At 42.3% G+C, this 21,904-nt stretch overlaps 1 protein-coding gene across 1 annotated transcript in view; it reads left to right on the top strand.

Annotated features, from left to right (window-relative positions):
- Positions 1 to 19,684, top strand: part of KIAA0586 (KIAA0586 ortholog) — a 307,808-nt gene extending 288,124 nt beyond the window's left edge. The window contains exons 28-31 of the mRNA XM_053705342.1: positions 1,028 to 1,193; positions 1,399 to 1,535; positions 18,381 to 18,468; positions 19,638 to 19,684. Coding sequence (XP_053561317.1) covers positions 1,028 to 1,193; positions 1,399 to 1,535; positions 18,381 to 18,468; positions 19,638 to 19,684 — 438 coding nt within the window. The remainder of the gene's footprint in view (positions 1 to 1,027; positions 1,194 to 1,398; positions 1,536 to 18,380; positions 18,469 to 19,637) is intronic.
- Positions 19,685 to 21,904: the final 2,220 nt, after the last annotated feature.

Raw genomic sequence — 21,904 nt, 5'->3', positions numbered from 1 at the left:
CGGTAAGCGCTATAGCTAAAAACCCGAAGATAACCAGCAGAAATTTAGCACAAGTTAAGTAAAATATAATGTAAGTAGTATAGAAGCAACTTCTAACCACGCTAAGTCGACCACACTAATTTTAAATAAACAGAAACCAAAATGTGCCCAAAAGTGCTATAAACTGCTAGCATAAGCTGTATGGTGTATAAGTATATGCCCCTAGACTATGTAAAGCATGTGAACATGTTCATATTAACAGGCGGTGGGCTATGAACGTGAATGTACTTCTCAGCACCACTGTCCACTCTACTTACCTCCGCTACAGCAGCTTGCTTCAAGTAGACGAGCCCATCCTAAGCCGTGTGACCAAAATGCTAAGGATCTAAATCAGTAATGGAATCTTAACCCAAGTGATTGGTGGACAGGTCCTCATTTCACATGGGGAAGGCTGTGGATCCACAAGGAGCAGCTCATTGTAGACCAGGAAAATTACAGAAAATTCCCCATTTCACCTGGAAGACCTGCAACATTTCTTCACTGGGAAAATACCTTTCATTGCCCGGCTGATAACTCCTTGTCTGCCTTTCTGAGCAACAGGTTACTGTGAGGATGACTCGGGCCTTATATAGGTTAGAGGATCTCCTTTCAAACGTTGAATATATCTTGCACTTCACTTCTACCTCACAACTCATCAAGGAGGCAAAAGAAAATGACTGAGGATCATGGGAAGTGAGAGGGATTTAAGGCTCTTTTGTGTTGCGGTGTCTTTTGCTTCCTCCTAGTGGTCAAGAGGGGAATATTCCTACATGTGAAGACTTGTGGACTCTCACCATTTGGTGAAAAAAAGAATATTGCAGAATTAGAAAAATTTCAGAGAAAGGCCACAAAAAAATCTGTATAGGTTGAACTCAATGGACTTCTGTCTTCTTTCAACCTCATCTACTATGTTACTGTGTATGTTACAATGTATGTTACTATTGTATGTATGTTTCATTAATGTGATCATGTGTAATCTGTATTCTCTGCATTATCTACTGCTCTGTAGATCTCTGAGGAAGACAACAGCGTGGGAGAGCTCAGTGAAGGCCAGAGGCCTCGTCTTACCACAGCAGCAGAAAAAGTCCTGGTTGGACACTCAGGGTTTCTGGGCCAAGCCACTGGTCATCAGGGCAGAGCTTTGTCATCTCCTGGACAGTGCACTACAATACCAGGTGAATGATCATAATAAATATTATTTATATCTACATCATAAAATCATTGATTTCAGATTGCTTAACTCTTTGAACGCTAAAGGGCCCAGTACAATGTTATATTTATTTATCACTAAAGACTGTGCACCTCAAGCCTTGCATCCAATCACCATTACCAAAATGTGCTTTCTTCCAATTTGTACATTCTAGACTCTATCTCTTGCAGAGACAAATCATGAGGAAGATGACATTAGCCCAGGTCCAATGAGCATCGGTGAACTAGACAGCCAGCCTGAAGCATCTCACTCCCCACACTTTAAAGGCTCAGCTCATGCGCCAGCCCCTGCGTACAGTGCCTCACAGGTAAGGAAGAGCCCAACCGCTTTAGCAATGCCTTTTGTAAGGGTTATCAAACGTGTTTTACATCCAAAACATTTTACTGAAATTCTCACGGTTTAATAACTCCTCCTAGAAAACAGGAGAACAAAAAGTTTCTGCATAATTTGAAAACCAATGTATTTTGCAAACTCAAGTACAGTACATTGTTATTATTATTATCATCAGGTATCTGTAGAGTGCCAACACGTTCCGCAGCGCTATAAACATAGGTGGCATATAAAAAACAATTACAGGGATCAAATGGGGAGAGAGGGCGCTGCCGAGAGTTGCACTGTTGTAGTCGGCTCTTATGAAGGTGAACTACAAACAGCTGGGCTCATAGACTTACATGCTATGGGGTTTAAGGGGATAGCAGTGGAGATAGGAAGGTTAGTGTAGGTTGTAAGCGTCCCTGAATAGTAGAGTCTTCAGGGAGCACTTGGAGCTTTTAAAACTAGGGGAGATTCTTGTGGAACAAGGCAGAGAGTTCCATAAGATGGGAGCCAGTCTTGAGAAATCTTGTAAACGGGAATGTGAGGAGGTAACAAGAGAGGAGGAGATACATTGTTGTGTTTCTTTTCAGTTAAACGGTTAATTGTAAAGTAAACAACTATGGAGCTTTTTTTTTGTAAGCGCTGGCATCCTTACCAGGACTTTCCACAACTATGAAGATGTATAAACCAACACTTCACAGCGCTTATACACATAGGTCTGCTTCTTTATGCTGTTCAGATGTCCGTACCTTCTCAGCTGACACCTCACTATTCCCAAATCATGAGTGTGCGTTAAATGAACCCAATGCCGAATGTACTCCATTAGTCAGACTTCTCTTACACTTTGTATCCACTGGCTTGTATAGTTGTGAAAAACCCATCACTGTTTAACAGCTGTGTTTGTTAAGAAGACTCAGTGATAGTGTGTGAGAAGACTCAGTGATAGTGTGTGAGAAGACTCAGTGATAGTGTGTGAGAAGACTCAGTGATAGTGTGTGAGAAGACTCTCAGTGATAGTGTGTGAGAAGACTCAGTGATAGTGTGTGAGAAGACTCAGTGATAGTGTGTGAGAAGACTCAGTGATAGTGTGTGAGAAGACTCTCAGTGATAGTGTGTGAGAAGACTCTCAGTGATAGTGTGTGAGAAGACTCTCAGTGATAGTGTGTGAGAAGACTCTCAGTGATAGTGTGTGAGAAGACTCTCAGTGATAGTGTGTGAGAAGACTCTTAGTGATAGTGTGTGAGAAGACTCAGTGATAGTGTGTGAGAAGAGACTCAGTGATAGTGTGTGAGAAGAGACTCAGTGATAGTGTGTGAAAAGAGACTCAGTGATAGTGTGTGAGAAGAGACTCAGTGATAGTGTGTGAGAAGACCTCATCTTCACTGTCAGCCAGAACTCAAAATCCCCCCCCCCCATTCACATTTCATTGCTATTGTTTGTATCATATTTAAGCCTGCATTTGCTCTCGCCTCCGTTTTGAGGGTTATTGGACACCCTAATACAATAATGTGCATGCTCTCATTTCGTACAGCACATTATTTGTGTGTTACTGATCCTTGATAATTTTTGTTTAACCCCTGCAAAGAGCTAGAATTTCTATAGATAAAATCTTGTCCAGTAGCAATAAATATTGCAGCTCCCTGGCAGAGCTTGGCTGTGATTTGTGGGCTGTGTAACTGCTGGACTTTAATGATTGTAAACTGGACATCTTTGAATAAACCTTCCTGGTGGTCACATCATAAGCATGGCACATCTCCAAGCTTAGTGCTTTACCCTTTAGACCTCCTGGATTTTCACCAGCTTAAGGCGGTTTTATACGCAGTACTTGGTTTTCTACCCAAGGTGTTTTCTTCTATTACTAGGAACCTGAAACATGTTCATTTGTCATTTTGTCCTAATATGGCCGGAGATCTTAAAGAAACATGGAACTTAGTCTTAACTGAGGTAGAGCATGCCATTTAAAAAAATAAACCTTCAAATATTATTTTCTTATCATTTCTTGTCAAAATGAACCTATTTCTCTTGTAATCCTTTGCAACAATGTTATATAGTGTTCAAGACTACTAGACTATTCCATCTGTGTGATATGCAGGAATACTACAGGGGATGCAAGCATTAGATGCTTCCTGTCTTCCAAGTGCGATTTCATCTCGTTGGTTAATTCTGCTACTGCGATTTGCATTAAAGTTATGAAATTCCTTTTTACTGGTTGTTACAGCCAAATCACATCTCCCCAACTTAAATGGGTTAATAATATACGTTATCCATATAAAGCACTTGTATATAATTATCCAGGATATGAATTACTCATAAGAATTATTCACGCAGATTAGGACGGCTGTCTGAAAATAAGCACCACGGTACATGAGGCATCCAGATGGTCTGTACAGAAGCCTGATGTGTGACTGCTAAGTGATATGAAAAGGACACAGTTCTATTGTCATATTAAACAGTCTTCTAGAAACTAATAATATATCCGCCCTGGTGATTTGCAGTGTACAAACTCTTGTTTAAATTACAGTGTATAGATTTAACCCCTTGATGCCAGAAAGGATTACTGTGCATTGTATAGCAATACGTTTCAGTCCTTTTTGGTAGCTAAGAGTTTATAAGTACTACCTGCTATTGCTCAGAGACAAATAGGTACTCCTTGCTATTGCTCAGTGACAGATAGGTACTACCTGCTATTGCTCAGTGACAGATAGGTACTACCTGCTATTGCACAGTGACAGATGGGTACTACCTGCTATTACTAAGTGACAAATAGGTACTACCTGCTATTCCTCAGTGACAGATAGGTACTACCTGCTATTGCTCAGTGACAGATAGGTACTACCTGCTATTGCTCAGTGACAGATAGGTACTACCTGCTATAGCTCAGTGACAGATGGGTACTACCTGCTATTGCTCAGTGACAGATAGGTACTACCTGCTATAGCTCAGTGACAGATAGGTACTACCTGCTATTGCTCAGTGACAGATAGGTACTACCTGCTATTGCTCAGTGACAGATAGGTTATACCTGCTATTGCTCAGTGACAGATAGGTACTACCTGCTATTGCTCAGTGACAGATAGGTTATACCTGCTATTGCTCAGTGACAGATAGGTACTACCTGCTATTGCTCAGAGACAGATAGGTACTACCTGCTATTGCTCAGAGACAGATAGGTACTACCTGCTATTGCTCAGAGACAGATAGGTACTACCTGCTATTGCTCAGTGACAGATAGGTACTACCTGCTATTGCTCAGTGACAGATAGGTACTTCCTGCTATTGCTCAGTGACAGATAGGTACTTCCTGCTATTGCTCAGTGACAGATAGGTACTTCCTGCTATTGCTCAGTGACAGATAGGTACTACCTGCTATTGCTTAGTGACAGATAGCTACTACCTGCTATTGCTCAGTGACAGATAGGTAATACCTGCTATTGCTCAGTGACAGATAGGTACTACCTGCTATTGCTCAGTGACAGATAGGTACTACCTGCTATTGCTCAGTGACAGATAGTTACTACCTGCTATTGCTCAGTGACAGATAGTTACTACCTGCTATTGCTCAGTGACAGATAGTTACTACCTGCTATTGCTCAGTGACAGATAGGTACTACCTGCTATTGCTCAGTGACAGATAGGTACTACCTGCTATTGCTCAGTGACAGATAGTGACAGATAGGTACTACCTGCTATTGCTCAGTGACAGATAGCTACTACCTGCTATTGCTCAGTGACAAATAGGTACTACCTGCTATTGCTCAGTGACAGATAGGTACTACCTGCTATAGCTCAGTGACAGATGGGTACTACCAGAATTGCTCAGTGACAGATAGGTACTACCTGCTATTGCTTAGTGACAGATGGGTACTACCTGCTATTGCTCAGTGACAGATAGGTACTACCTGCTATTGCTTAGTGACAGATGGGTACTACCTGCTATTGCTCAGTGACAGATAGGTACTTCCTGCTATTGCTCAGTGACAGATAGCTACTACCTGCTATTGCTCAGTGACAGATAGGTACTTCCTGCTATTGCTCAGTGACAGATAGCAGCTACCTGCTATTGCTTAGTGACAGATAGGTACTACCTGCTATTGCTCAGTGACAGATAGGTACTACCTGCTATTGCTCAGAGACAGATAGCTACTACCTGCTATTGCTCAGTGACAGATAGCTACTACCTGCTATTGCTCAGTGACAGATAGCTACTACCTGCTATTGCTCAGTGACAGATGGGTACTACCTGCTATCGCTCAGTGACAGATGGGTACTACCTGCTATCGCTCAGTGACAGATGGGTACTACCTGCTATCGCTCAGTGACAGATGGGTACTACCTGCTATCTCTCAGTGACAGATGGGTACTACCTGCTATTGCTCAGTGACAGATAGGTACTACCTGCTATTGCTCAGTGACAGGTACTACCTGCTATTGCTCAGTGACAGATAGGTACTACCTGCTATTGCTCAGTGACAGATAGGTACTACCTGCTATTGCTCAGTGACAGATAGCTACTACCTGCTATTGCTCAGTGACAGATAGGTACTTCCTGCTATTGCTCAGTGACAGATAGCAACTACCTGCTATTGCTTAGTGACAGATAGCTACTACCTGCTATTGCTCAGAGACAGATAGCTACTACCTGCTATTGCTTAGTGACAGATAGCTACTACCTGCTATTGCTTAGTGACAGATAGCTACTACCTGCTATTGCTCAGTGACAGATAGCTACTACCTGCTATCGCTCAGTGACAGATGGGTACTACCTGCTATCGCTCAGTGACAGATGGGTACTACCTGCTATCGCTCAGTGACAGATGGGTACTACCTGCTATCGCTCAGTGACAGATGGGTACTACCTGCTATCTCTCAGTGACAGATGGGTACTACCTGCTATTGCTCAGTGACATATAGGTACTACCTGCTATTGCTCAGTGACAAATAGGTACTACCTGCTATTGCTCAGTGACAGATAGGTACTACCTGCTATTGCTCAGTGACAGATAGGTACTACCTGCTATTGCTCAGTGACAGATAGGTACTACCTGCTATTGCTCAGTGACAGATAGGTACTACCTGCTATTGCTCAGTGACAGATAAGTACTACCTGCTATTGCTCAGTGACAAATGGGTACTACCTGCTATTCCTCAGTGACAGATAGGTACTACCTGCTATTGCTCAGTGACAGATAGGTACCACCTGCTATTGCTCAGTGACAGATAGGTACTACCTGCTGTTGCTCAGTGACAGATAGGTACTACCTGCTATTGCTCAGTGACAGATAGGTACTACCTGCTATTGCTTAGTGACAGATGGGTACTACCTGCTATTGCTCAGTGACAGATAGGTACTACCTGCTATTGCTTAGTGACAGATGGGTACTACCTGCTATTGCTCAGTGACAGATAGGTACTACCTGCTATTGCTCAGTGACAGATAGGTACTAGCTGCTATTGCTCAGTGACAGATAGGTACTACCTGCTATTGCTCAGTGACAGATAGGTACTACCTGCTATTGCTCAGTGACAGATAGGTACTACCTGCTATTGCTCAGGGACAGATAGGTACTACCTGCTATTGCTCAGGGACAGATAGGTACTACCTGCTATTTCTCAGAGACAGATAGGTACTACCTGCTATTGCTCAGTGAAAAATAGGTACTACCTGCTATTGCTCAGTGACAGATAGGTACTACCTGCTATTGCTCAGTGACAGATAGGTACTACCTGCTATTGCTCAGTGACAGATAGGTACTACCTGCTATTGCTAAGTGACAGATAGGTACTTCCTGCTATTGCTCAGTGACAGATAGGTACTTCCTGCTATTGCACAGTGACAGATAGGTACTACTTGCTATTGCACAGTGACAGATAGGTACTACCTGCTATTGCTCGGTGACAGATAGGTACTACCTGCTATTGCACAGTGACGGATATATATATGTATGTTTATTGTTGCAGGTTTCTAACATGTCGTGAAGAAAAACAAAACAAAAAAAAGAATTGTATATATATATATATATATATATATATATATATATATATTTCTCTTGTTAAGTGTATCCAGTCCACGGATCATCCATTACTTATGGGATATTAACTCCTCCCCAACAGGAAGTGCAAGAGGATTCACCCAGCAGAGCTGCTATATAGCTCCTCCCCTAACTGCCATTACCAGTCATTCTCTTGCACCCAACGAATAGATAGGATGTGTGAGAGGACTGTGGTGATTATACTTAGTTTCATACCTTCAATCAAAAGTTTGTTATTTTATAATAGCACCGGAGTGTGTTATTCCTTCTCTGGTAGAATTTGAAGAAGAATCTACCTGAGTTTTTCTATGATTTTAGCCGGAGTAGTTAAGATCATATTGCTGTTTCTCGGCCATCTGAGGAGAGGTAAACTTCAGATCAGGGGACAGCGGGCAGATTAATCTGCAAAGAGGTATGTAGCAGCTTATTATTTTCTGACAATGGAATTGATGAGAAAATTCTGCCATACCGATATAATGTAAACTCAGCCTTAAATGCAGTAGCAGCAACTGGTATCAGGCTGTCATGTATGTATATTTTACACTTCAGTATTCTGGGGAATGGCACTTCACTGGAATTATACTGTATGCATAAAACTTTAGCCTAATTTGCAGGGACTAGCAACAGGCTTTTTAATAACACTCAATTTATTAATGTTAAACGTTTTTTGCTGGCATGTAAAATCGTTTAATTTTCTGAGGTACTGGGTGAAAAAATGTTTTGGGCACTATTTTTTTCCACTTGGCAGTCGTTTTATTTAATTTATGACAGTTTACTGATCTCTCTCACTGTTATGTGTGAGGGGGAGGGACCTTTTTTGGTGCTTTTGCTACGCATCAAAAAAATTAAGTCAGAAGTTTATTGTCTTCCCTGCATGATCCGGTTCATCTCTACAGAACTCAGGGGTCTTCAAAACTTGTTTTGAGGGAGGTAATCACTCACAGCAGAGCTGTGAGATTGTAGTTGACTGTGATAAAAAAAAAAAAACCGTTTATTTCTGTATTTTTTTTTTTTTCTGCTATCAGGGTTAGTTATCCTTTGCTAATGGGAGCAATCCTTTGCTAAAATTGTGTTTTTTACAAAGATTTGATGCTATAACTTTTCAGTTTATTAATTTTCAACTGTCATAACTTTTTCTGTGCTTCTTATAGGCACAGTACGTTTTCATATTATAGTAAATTACTTGAAAAGTATTTCCAAGTTGCTAGTTTATTTGCTAGTGTGTTAAACATGTCTGATTCAGAGGAAGATATCTGTGCTATATGTGCTAAAGCCAAAGTGGAGCCCAATAGAAATTTATGTACTAACTGTATTGATGCTACTTTAAATAAAAGTCAATCTGTACAAATTGAACATATTTCACCAAACAACGAGGGGAGAGTTATGCCGACTAACTTGCCTCACGTGTCAGTACCTGCATCTCCCGCTCGGGAGGTGCGTGATATTGTAGCGCCGAGTACATCTGGGCGGCCATTACAAATCACATTACAGGATATGGCTACTGTTATGACTGAAGTTTTGGCTAAATTACCAGAACTAAGAGGTAAGCGTGATCACTCTGGGGTGAGAACAGAGTGCGCTGATAATATTAGGGCCATGTCAGACACTGCGTCACAATTTGCAGAACATGAGGACGGAGAGCTTCATTCTGCGGGTGACGGTTCTGATCCAAACAAACTGGATTCAGATATTTCAAATTTTAAATTTAAGCTGGAAAACCTCCGTGTATTACTAGGGGAGGTGTTAGCGGCTCTGAATGATTGTAACACAGTTGCAATACCAGAGAAAATGTGTAGGTTGGATAAATATTTTGCGGTACCGGCGAGTACTGACGTTTTTCCTATACCTAAGAGACTTACTGAAATTGTTACTAAGGAGTGGGATAGACCCGGTGTGCCGTTCTCACCCCCTCCGATATTTAGAAAGATGTTTCCAATAGACGCCACCACACGGGACTTATGGCAAACGGTCCCTAAGGTGGAGGGAGCAGTTTCTACTTTAGCTAAGCGTACCACTATCCCGGTGGAGGATAGCTGTGCCTTTTCAGATCCAATGGATAAAAAGTTAGAGGGTTACCTTAAGAAAATGTTTGTTCAACAAGGTTTTATATTGCAACCTCTTGCATGCATTGCGCCTGTCACGGCTGCAGCAGCATTTTGGTTTGAGTCTCTGGAAGAGACACTTGAATCAGCTCCATTAGATGAGATTACACACAAGCTTAAAGCCCTTAAGTTAGCTAACTCATTTATTTCAGATGCCGTAGTACATTTAACTAAACTTACGGCTAAGAATTCCGGATTCGCCATTCAGGCACGCAGAGCACTGTGGCTAAAATCCTGGTCAGCTGACGTTACTTCTAAATCTAAATTGCTTAATATACCTTTCAAAGGGCAGACCTTATTCGGGCCCGGGTTGAAAGAAATTATCGCTGACATTACAGGAGGTAAAGGCCATGCCCTGCCTCAAGACAGAGCCAAACCTAAGGCTAGACAGTCTAATTTTCGTTCCTTTCGTAATTTCAAAGCAGGAGCAGCATCAACTTCCTCTGCACCAAAACAGGAAGGAGCTGTTGCTCGCTACAGACAAGGCTGGAGACCTAACCAGTCCTGGAACAAGGGCAAGCAGGCCAGGAAACCTGCTGCTGCCCCTAAGACAGCATGAATCGAGGGCCCCCGATCCGGGAACGGATCTAGTGGGGGGCAGACTTTCTCTCTTCGCCCAGGCTTGGGCAAGAGATGTCCAGGATCCCTGGGCGTTAGAGATCATATCTCAGGGATACCTTCTAGACTTCAAATTCTCTCCCCCAAAAGGGAGATTTCATCTGTCAAGGTTGTCAACAAACCAAATAAAGAAAGAGGCGTTTCTACGCTGCGTACAAGATCTTTTATTAATGGGAGTGATCCATCCGGTTCCGCGGTCGGAACAAGGACAAGGGTTTACTCAAATCTGTTTGTGGTTCCCAAAAAAGAGGGAACTTTCAGGCCAATCTTGGATTTAAAGATCCTAAACAAATTCCTAAGAGTTCCATCGTTCAAAATGGAAACTATTCGGACAATTTTACCCATGATCCAAAAGGGTCAGTACATGACCACAGTGGATTTAAAGGATGCTTACCTTCACATACCGATTCACAAAGATCATTACCGGTATCTAAGGTTTGCCTTTCTAGACAGGCATTACCAGTTTGTAGCTCTTCCATTCGGATTGGCTACGGCTCCGAGAATCTTCACAAAGGTTCTGTGTGCTCTTCTGGCGGTACTAAGACCGCGAGGAATTGCGGTAGCTCCGTACCTAGACGACATTCTGATACAAGCTTCAAGCTTTCAAACTGCCAAGTCTCATACAGAGTTAGTACTGGCATTTCTAAGGTCGCATGGATGGAAGGTGAACGAAAAGAAGAGTTCTCTCTTTCCACTCACAAGAGTTCCCTTCTTGGGGACTCTTATAGATTCTGTAGAAATGAAGATTTACCTGACAGAAGACAGGTTAACAAAGCTTCAAAATGCATGCCGTGTCCTTCATTCCATTCAACACCCGTCAGTAGCTCAATGCATGGAGGTGATCGGCTTAATGGTAGCAGCAATGGACATAGTACCCTTTGCACGTCTACATCTCAGACCGCTGCAATTGTGCATGCTAAGTCAGTGGAATGGGGATTACTCAGACTTGTCCCCTACTCTGAATCTGGATCAAGAGACCAGAAATTCTCTTCTATGGTGGCTTTCTCGGCCACATCTGTCCAGGGGGATGCCATTCAGCAGGCCGGACTGGACAATTGTAACAACAGACGCCAGCCTACTAGGTTGGGGCGCTGTCTGGAATTCTCTGAAGGCTCAGGGACAATGGAATCAGGAGGAGAGTCTCCTACCAATAAACATTCTGGAATTGAGAGCAGTTCTCAATGCCCTTCTGGCTTGGCCCCAGTTAACAACTCGGGGGTTCATCAGGTTTCAGTCGGACAACATCACAACTGTAGCTTACATCAACCATCAGGGAGGGACAAGAAGCTCCCTAGCAATGATGGAAGTATCAAAGATAATTCGCTGGGCAGAGTCTCACTCTTGCCACCTGTCAGCAATCCACATCCCGGGAGTGGAGAACTGGGAGGCGGATTTCTTAAGTCGTCAGACTTTTCATCCGGGGGAGTGGGAACTTCATCCGGAGGTCTTTGCCCAAATACTTCGACGTTGGGGCAAACCAGAGATAGATCTCATGGCGTCTCGACAGAACGCCAAGCTTCCTCGTTACGGGTCCAGATCCAGGGATCCGGGAGCGGTTCTGATAGATGCTTTGACAGCACCTTGGACCTTCGGGATGGCTTATGTGTTTCCACCCTTCCCGATGCTTCCTCGATTGATTGCCAGAATCAAACAGGAGAGAGCATCAGTGATTCTAATAACGCCTGCATGGCCACGCAGGACTTGGTATGCAGATCTAGTGGACATGTCATCCTGTCCACCTTGGTCGCTACCTCTGAAACAGGACCTTCTGATCCAGGGTCCCTTCAAACATCAAAATCTAATTTCTCTGAAGCTGACTGCTTGGAAATTGAACGCTTGATTTTATCAAAACGTGGTTTTTCTGAGTCAGTTATTGATACCTTAATACAGGCTAGGAAGCCTGTTACCAGAAAGATTTACCATAAGATATGGCGCAAATACTTATATTGGTGCGAATCCAAGAGTTACTCATGGAGTAAGGTTAGGATTCCGAGGATATTGTCTTTTCTACAAGAAGGTTTAGAAAAGGGTTTATCCGCTAGTTCCTTAAAGGGACAGATTTCAGCTCTGTCCATTCTTTTACACAAACGTCTGTCAGAAGTTCCGGACGTTCAAGCTTTTTGTCAGGCTTTAGCTAGGATCAAGCCTGTGTTTAAAACTGTTGCTCCACCATGGAGTTTGAACTTAGTTCTTAATGTTTTACAGGGGGTTCCGTTTGAACCCCTTCATTCCATTGATATCAAGTTGTTATCTTGGAAAGTTCTGTTTTTAATGGCGATTTCCTCGGCTCGAAGAGTCTCTGAGTTATCTGCCTTACATTGTGATTCTCCTTATCTGATTTTTCATTCAGACAAGGTAGTTCTGCGTACTAAACCTGGGTTCCTACCTAAGGTGGTCACTAACAGGAATATCAATCAAGAGATTGTGGTTACATCTTTGTGTCCTAATCCTTCTTCGAAAAAGGAACGTCTGCTACACAATCTAGATGTAGTCCGTGCCCTGAAATTTTATCTACAGGCAACTAAGGATTTTCGACAAACGTCTTCCCTGTTTGTCGTTTATTCTGGTCAGAGGAGAGGTCAAAAAGCTTCGGCTACCTCTCTCTCCTTTTGGCTTCGTAGCATAATACGGTTAGCCTATGAGACTGCTGGACAGCAGCCTCCTGAAAGAATTGCAGCACATTCTACTAGAGCTGTGGCTTCCACTTGGGCCTTTAAGAATGAGGCTTCTGTTGAACAGATTTGCAAGGCTGCAACTTGGTCTTCTCTTCATACTTTTTCCAAATTTTACAAATTTGACACTTTTGCTTCTTCGGAGGCTGTTTTTGGGAGAAAGGTTCTTCAGGCAGTGGTTCCTTCCGTATAAAGAGCCTTCCTGTCCCTCCCGTCATCCGTGTACTTTAGCTTTGGTATTGGTATCCCATAAGTAATGGATGATCCGTGGACTGGATACACTTAACAAGAGAAAACATAATTTATGCTTACCTGATAAATTTATTTCTCTTGTAGTGTATCCAGTCCACGGCCCGCCCTGTCACTTTAAGGCAGGTAATTTTTCCATTAAACTACAGTCACCACTGTACCCTATGGTTTTCCTTTCTCTGCATGTTTTCGGTCGAATGACTGGTAATGGCAGTTAGGGGAGGAGCTATATAGCAGCTCTGCTGGGTGAATCCTCTTGCACTTCCTGTTGGGGAGGAGTTAATATCCCATAAGTAATGGATGATCCGTGGACTGGATACACTACAAGAGAAATAAATTTATCAGGTAAGCATAAATTATGTTATATATATATATACATATACAGTATATACATACACACACATATGTTCTGGTGCGTTATAAGTAGCCAGGAGGGGGCAGTGTAATACTTTCTAATATTCTGACATTTACTGCTGTTGAAAGCACAAAATACTTTCATAATATAACATAAATGTATTTAATGATAATTTGTCCAATAACATTTTAATATTAGATCATCCTAGCTTAATATTGTTAAAAACCGTAAACCGTGTGGTTAATGAAATCAGCAATTTCTCCAACATTGGTGTGTCCGGTCCACGGCGTCATCCTTACTTGTGAGATATCTCCTCCCCGACAGGAAATGGCAAAGAGTCCCAGCAAAGCTGGCCACACAGTCCCTCCTAGGCTCCGCCCACCCCAGTCATTCTCTTTGCCGTTGCACAGGCAACATCTCCACGGAGATGGTTAAGAGTTTTTTGGTGTTTAAATGTAGTTTTTATTCTTCTATCAAGTGTTTGTTATTTTAAAATAGTGCTGGTATGTACTATTTACTCTGAAACAGAAAAGGATGAAGATTTCTGTTTGTGAGAGGAAGATGATTTTAGCAGACAGTAACTAAAATTGATTGCTGTTTCCACATAAGGACTGTTGAGATGAAGTAACTTCAGTTGGGGGAAACAGTTAGCAGACTTTTCTGCTTAAGGTATGACTAGCCATATTTCTAACAAGACTGTGTAATGCTGGAAGGCTGTCATTTCCCCTCATGGGGACCGGTAAGCCATTTTCTTAGTCTCAAACAGAATAAAGGGCTTAATATGGGCTATAAAACTGGTAGACACTTTTATGGGCAAAATCGATTGCTTTATTTGGGCATTTTATACATGTTTATGCTTGTAATTCACACTTATAAACTTGGGGAACGTTTTTTAACGTCAGGCACTGTGTAAGACACCTTTCCAGTCAGGAAGGGCCTTCCCAGTTGTAGGCTGAGCCTCATTTTCACGCCATTACTGCGCAGTTACTTTTGAGAGCAAGACATGCAGATGCATGTGTAAGGATCTGAAAGTAGTTGGTAAAGTTCCTAGAAGGCTTCATTTGGTATCGTATTCCCCCCTGGGTTTGGTAAAGTCGCAGCAAAGGCTGTAGCTGGGACTGTAGAGGGGTTAAAACTGTAACCGGCTCCGGTTATTTTAAGGGTTAAAGCTCTAACAATTGGTGTGCAATACTTTGAATGCTTTAAGACACTGTGGTGAAAATTTGGTAAATTTTGAACAATTCCTTCATACTTTTTCACATATCTTCATATTCCTATCCACAAAGAACATCATCAGTTCCTAAGGTTCGCCTTTCTGGACAAACATTACCAGTTTGTGGCCCTCCCATTCGGGTTAGCCACTGCTCCAAGGATTTTCACAAAGGTACTAGGGTCCCTTCTAGCGGTTCTAAGACCGAGGGGGATTGCAGTAGTACCTTACTTGGACGACATTCTAATACAAGCGTCGTCCCTGTCAAAAGCAAAGGCTCATACAGACATCGTTCTGGCCTTTCTCAGATCACACGGATGGAAGGTGAACATAGAAAAAAGTTCTCTGTCTCCGTCGACAAGAGTTCCCTTCTTGGGAACAATAATAGATTCCTTAGAAATGAGGATTTTTCTGACAGAGGTCAGAAAGTCAAAACTTCTAAGCACTTGTCAAGTTCTTCATTCTGTTCCTCGTCCTTCCATAGCGCAGTGCATGGAAGTAGTAGGGTTGATGGTTGCAGCAATGGACATAGTTCCTTTTGCACGAATTCATCTAAGACCATTACAACTGTGCATGCTCAAACAGTGGAATGGGGACTATACAGACTTGTCTCCAATGATTCAAGTAGATCAGAAGACCAGAGATTCACTCCGTTGGTGGCTGACCCTGGACCATCTGTCCCAGGGAATGAGCTTCCGCAGACCAGAGTGGGTCATTGTCACGACCGACGCCAGTCTAGTGGGCTGGGGCGCGGTCTGGGAATCCCTGAAAGCTCAGGGTCTATGGTCTCGGGAAGAGTCTCTTCTCCCGATAAACATTCTGGAACTGAGAGCGATATTCAATGCTCTCAGGGCTTGGCCTCAACTAGCAAAGGCCAGATTCATAAGGTTCCAATCAGACAACATGACGACCGTTGCGTATATCAATCATCAGGGGGGAACAAGGAGTTCCCTGGCGATGAAAGAAGTGACCAAAATAATTCAATGGGCGGAGGATCACTCCTGCCATCTGTCTGCGATCCACATCCCAGGTGTGGAAAACTGGGAGGCGGATTTTCTGAGTCGTCAGACATTCCATCCGGGGGAGTGGGAACTCCATTCGGAGATCTTTGCCCAAATAGCTCAATTATGGGGCATTCCAGACATGGATCTGATGGCGTCTCGTCAGAACTTCAAGGTTCCTTGCTACGGGTCCAGATCCAGGGATCCCAAGGCGACTCTAGTAGATGCACTAGTAGCACCTTGGACCTTCAACCTAGCTTATGTATTTCCACCGTTTCCTCTCATTCCCAGGCTGGTAGCCAGGATCAATCAGGAGAGGGCCTCGGTGATCTTGATAGCTCCTGCGTGGCCACGCAGGACTTGGTATGCAGACCTGGTGAATATGTCATCGGTTCCACCATGGAAGCTACCTTTGAGACAGGACCTTCTTGTTCATGGTCCATTCGAACATCCAAATCTGGTCTCCCTCCAGCTGACGGCTTGGAGATTGAACGCTTGATTCTATCGAAGCGTGGGTTTTCAGATTCTGTGATAGATACTCTGGTTCAGGCCAGAAAACCGGTAACTAGAAAGATTTACCATAAGATATGGAAAAGATATATCTGTTGGTGTGAATCCAAAGCATTCCCATGGAATAAGATAAAAATTCCTAAGATTCTCTCCTTTCTACAAGAAGGTTTGGAGAAAGGATTATCTGCAAGTTCTCTAAAGGGACAGATCTCTGCTTTATCTGTCTTACTACACAAAAGACTGGCAGCTGTGCCAGATGTTCAAGCATTTGTTCAGGCTCTGGTTAGGATCAAGCCTGTTTACAGACCTTTGACTCCTCCCTGGAGTCTAAATCTAGTTCTTTCAGTTCTTCAAGGGGTTCCGTTTGAACCTTTACATTCCATAGATATTAAGTTACTATCTTGGAAAGTTTTGTTTTTGGTTGCAATTTCTTCTGCTAGAAGAGTTTCAGAGTTATCTGCTCTGCAGTGTTCTCCGCCCTATCTGGTGTTCCATGCAGATAAGGTGGTTTTGCGTACTAAGCCTGGTTTTCTTCCTAAGGTTGTTTCTAACAAAAATATTAACCAGGAGATAGTTGTACCTTCTTTATGTCCGAATCCAGTTTCAAAGAAGGAACGTTTGTTACACAATTTGGACGTAGTCCGTGCTCTAAAATTCTATTTAGAGGCTACAAAAGATTTCAGACAAACATCTTCCTTGTTTGTTGTTTATTCTGGTAAAAGGAGAGGTCAAAAAGCAACTTCTAACTCTCTTTCCTTTTGGCTTAAAAGCATCATCCGATTGGCTTATGAGACTGCCGGACCGCAGCCTCCTGAAAGAATCACAGCTCACTCCACTAGGGCTGTGGCTTCCACATGGGCCTTCAAGAACGAGGCTTCTGTTGACCAGATATGTAAGGCAGCGACTTTGTCTTCACTGCACACTTTTGCCAAATTTTACAAATTTGATACTTTTGCTTCTTCGGAGGCTATTTTTGGGAGAAAGGTTTTGCAAGCCGTGGTGCCTTCCATTTAGGTAACCTGATTTGCTCCCTCCCTTCATCCGTGTCCTAAAGCTTTGGTATTGGTTCCCACAAGTAAGGATGACGCCGTGGACCGAACACACCAATGTTGGAGAAAACAGAATTTATGCTTACCTGATAAATTACTTTCTCCAACGGTGTGTCCGGTCCACGGCCCGCCCTGGTTTTTTAATCAGGTCTGATGAATTATTTTCTCTAACTACAGTCACCACGGTACCATATGGTTTCTCCTATATATATTTCCTCCTGTCCGTCGGTCGAATGACTGGGGTGGGCGGAGCCTAGGAGGGACTGTGTGGCCAGCTTTGCTGGGACTCTTTGCCATTTCCTGTTGGGGAGGAGATATCCCACAAGTAAGGATGACGCCGTGGACCGGACACACCGTTGGAGAAAGTAATTTATCAGGTAAGCATAAATTCTGTTTTTAGACAATTTTCTGATTTACTTTTACTATTAGATTTACTATTAGATTGTCTTCATTCACTTGGTATCCTTTGTTGAAGGAACAGCAATGCACTACTGGGAGCTAGCTGAACACATCAGGTGAACCAATGGCAAGAGGGATATAAGTGCAACCACCAATCAGTAGCTAGCTCCCAGTAGTGCATTGTTGCTTCTGAACCTACCTAGGTATCCTTTTCAACAAAGGATACTAAGAGAATGAAGCCAATTACATAATAGAAATGAATTGGATGATTGTTTAAAATTGCTCTATCTGTATCACAAAAGAAAAGTGTGGAGTTTTATTTCCCTTTAAATGTGAACAACATCTGAAAACTGCAAAAAAGCTTGTTAAATCTATGGTAAATTGCCTGGAAATCCTGTTGATGTCAAGAACTTGCTGATTGATATGAACAGGAAGAGCAGACCTGCATCTCTTTCTCCCTGTACACAAAGACCAACTTAAAGTTCTGAAATGGTCATTATTGTTGGTGGTTTCAATTTGCAAATACAGCTATTTCAATGGCAAAAATAAACCAAAAAGAACAATTGCTACACATTGTTTACTCCTTATTTGATTTCTCTTGGTTTCTCAATATAGATATGTCTTTGTAAACTTCATATTACAGGGTCCTGAAATCTCAAACAAAGAGCATCATCCTTCACCTACTCGCTTTATACTAGTTGGCATGACCCCGCAAGAAGATCCGCAGAAAGGTAAATAGATATCTCACCTATACTGTGAGTGTCCTGACGTACACAAGTGACATCAAATATACTGTAGGCAACCACTAGATGTCACCGGAGAGCCATCCTTTTTAGTTGAAATTGAGTTATAAGGGGGTTGCAATTGGGAACAGTAAAGTATACAATACAATTTGCCTGGTATAGAAGATCCATAATGGCAAATCAGTGTCACACTTTTCTTGTTGTGGGCGTCATACACTTGTCATGGTAAGGCCAGCTCGATCAGTGCAATAAATCTCTTGCTATCGACTAATTACAGAGGGGACAGTTAACACCAAAAGTCTTATTGTTTAAAAAGCTAGACAACCCCTTTACTACCCATTCCCAAGCTTTACACAACCACCATTGTTATATTAATACACTTTATAACCTTTAAACCTCTAAATGTCTGCCTGTTTCTAAGCCACTATAGGCAGCCTCTTATCATATGCTTTTTTATTTGCTTTTCAGAATAAGAGACTGCAAGTTCATGTGGGCCATATAGATAACATTGTGCTCACGCCTGTGGAGTTGTGGCTGACACTGCACTAATTGGCTAAAATGCAAGTCAATAGATAAAAAAATAAATAGCCAAGTGATCAGGGGGCTGTCAACAGAGGCTTAGATACAAGATAATCACAGAGGTAAAAAGTATTAATATAACTGTGTTGGTTATGCAGAACTGGGGAATGGGTAATAAAGGGATTATCTATCTTTTAAAACAGTAACAATTTTGGAGTTGACCGTCCCTTTAAAGGCCCCCTGCAAGGTTAAAAGAAATGTGTCCCTTTAAAGGAACAGAATACTAGAATAATGTTATCCTGCATTTGCAAGAGACCTATTTAATATCATTTTTGTCTACAAAAGATGACGACGTCTGTTTTGGGTTTGGACGTTTCACTGGCTGATTAGCAGATCGCCCATTCCTTTATTGTGAACAGTGATGTAGCTCAGAAGCATAAAAGTAAAATATATTTGTATACATAGTGTGTTTTTCTTATATCCTTTAGGCCAGGGGCCATAGCTAATTTATTTTAGCACCTAGATGATGGAGTTTACCGATAATAATCATTCTGCATAATAGCAAACATCACTGACTGCCCTTTAATACAATTAGTATCTCTGTAATACTCATTGGTCACTGTGTTGTTTTTTATTAGCTGAGGGCTCTGAACTGCCATTTGTTAAAAACCTTTTAATCACGTAAGTGCTAAAAACTAGCTTAACCCCTTGGCTACCTCAGAGGTCTTAAATATCCTGCGGTTTAATGAGGGGCTAAATTGTATTGTGCTGGGCTGTAAACAAGATAAGCCTGAGGCACCTAATTACATTTAAATAGATTGCCACCTCCCAAGGAGTGGTTTATCGGTTTACCCCAGGAGTACTGTGATCTATTCACACATTGTGCACTAGATTTTTCTTTGCATAAATGTTTTGTAGATGATCCATTTATTTAGCCAATGCAGGTTTTTTTTTTTTTTTTGGTTTTTTTTTAAGTAGTTTTTTGCTTATTTTTAAATAACATTGCTCTGATTTTTAGACTCCTAACCAAGCCCCTAAGTTTTAGATTTAGACTGTTGTCTACCTACTGCAGCTTGCTCCTGTTTGTGTAAAGGGTCTTTTCATATGCAGGATAGGGAGGGGGGCATCTTCTCTTCTTATTTCCCCAGCCCCTGTCACTGGGTGTCCCAGTCTAACCTTTTCAACAGTGCTAAACTTTGAGCTTCTAAGTAAGTTTTTGAAAGGTTTTATACTGTATTTCTAGATCAGCATCTGTGCATCTTATTCTTTATATTAGTGTATTACATGCAGTTATATGAAAATTGGTGTATACTGACCCTTTAACCCTTTCATTTACAGAGGTAACAGAACTTTTTTAAAGGGACGCTTTACTTTGCTAAACAGCAATAGCATGGCCTACTATGTGCTAAACACAAGCATATGTCCGTGCAGTTATGCTTGTGTGTGAAATATAAATTATACATATATACATTTTTACTTGAAATCTGAGTTTCTAACTTCTCAGGACGTTTTGCAGGGGTGCCCCAAAATTGGGTTGAACTGGCGTACTACGCAGACCCGCCCCATAGCCAATAGGATTAAGTGCTAATTAAATGTGCATGCTTGCATGTAGGATTTGAGTACGAGCTAGTGCCTGTGAGCATGCGCACGTGACTGAGAGTGTGCATGTTCAGTTACTCCTGTGTTCATGTATACGTGGCTGTGAGTGTGCAAGTTCAGTTACTCCTGTGTTCATGTATACGTGGCTGTGAGTGTGCAAGTTCAGTTACTCCTGTGTTCATGTATACGTGGCTGAGAGTGTGCATGTTCAGTTACTCCTGTGTTCATGTATACGTGGTTGTGAGTGTGCATGTTCATGTATACGTGGCTGAGAGTGTGCAAGTTCAGTTACTCCTGTGTTCATGTATACGTGGCTGTGAGTGTGCATGTTCAGTTACTCCTGTGTTCATGTATACGTGGCTGTGAGTGTGCAAGTTCAGTTACTCCTCTGTTCATGTATACGTGGCTGTGAGTGTGCAAGTTCAGTTACTCCTCTGTTCATGTATACGTGGCTGTGAGTGTGCATGTTCATGTATACGTGGCTGAGAGTGTGCATGTTCAGTTACTCCTGTGTTCATGTATACGTGGCTGTGAGTGTGCATGTTCATATATACGTGGCTGAGAGTGTGCAAGTTCAGTTACTCCTGTGTTCATGTATACGTTGCTGAGAGTGTGCAAGTTCAGTTACTCCTCTGTTCATGTATACGTGGCTGTGAATGTGCATGTTCATGTATACGTGGCTGAGAGTGTGCATGTTCATTTACTCCTGTGTTCATGTATACGTGGCTGTGAGTGTGCATTTTCATGTATACGTGGCTGAGAGTGTGCATGTTCATTTACTCCTGTGTTCATGTATACGTGGCTGTGAGTGTGCAAGTTTAGTTACTCCTGTGTTCATGTATATGTGGCTGTGAGTGTGCATGTTCAGTTACTCCTGTGTTCATGTATACGTGGCTGTGAGTGTGCAAGTTCAGTTACTCCTGTGTTCATGTATACGTGGCTGTGAGTGTGCAAGTTCAGTTACTCCTGTGTTCATGTATACATGGCTGTGAGTGTGCATGTTCAGTTACTCCTGTGTTCATGTATACGTGGCTGTGAGTGTGCATGTTCAGTTACTCCTGTGTTCATGTATACATGGCTGTGAGTGTGCTTGTATACGTGGCTGTGAGTGTGCATGTTCAGTTACTCCATTGTTCATGTATACGTGGCTGTGAGTGTGCATGTTCAGTTACTCCTGTGTTCATGTATACGTGGCTGTGAATGTGCATGTTCAGTTACTCCTGTGTTCATGTATACGTGGCTGAGTGTGCAAGTTCAGTTACTCCTGTGTTCATGTATACGTGGCTGTGAGTGTGCAAGTTCAGTT

This window comes from Bombina bombina, chromosome 1, assembly GCF_027579735.1.
Source record: "Bombina bombina isolate aBomBom1 chromosome 1, aBomBom1.pri, whole genome shotgun sequence".
Taxonomy (NCBI): domain Eukaryota; kingdom Metazoa; phylum Chordata; class Amphibia; order Anura; family Bombinatoridae; genus Bombina; species Bombina bombina.
The sequence above is the reverse complement of the archived record's forward strand: the minus strand, read 5'-3'. Positions and strand labels throughout refer to the sequence as shown.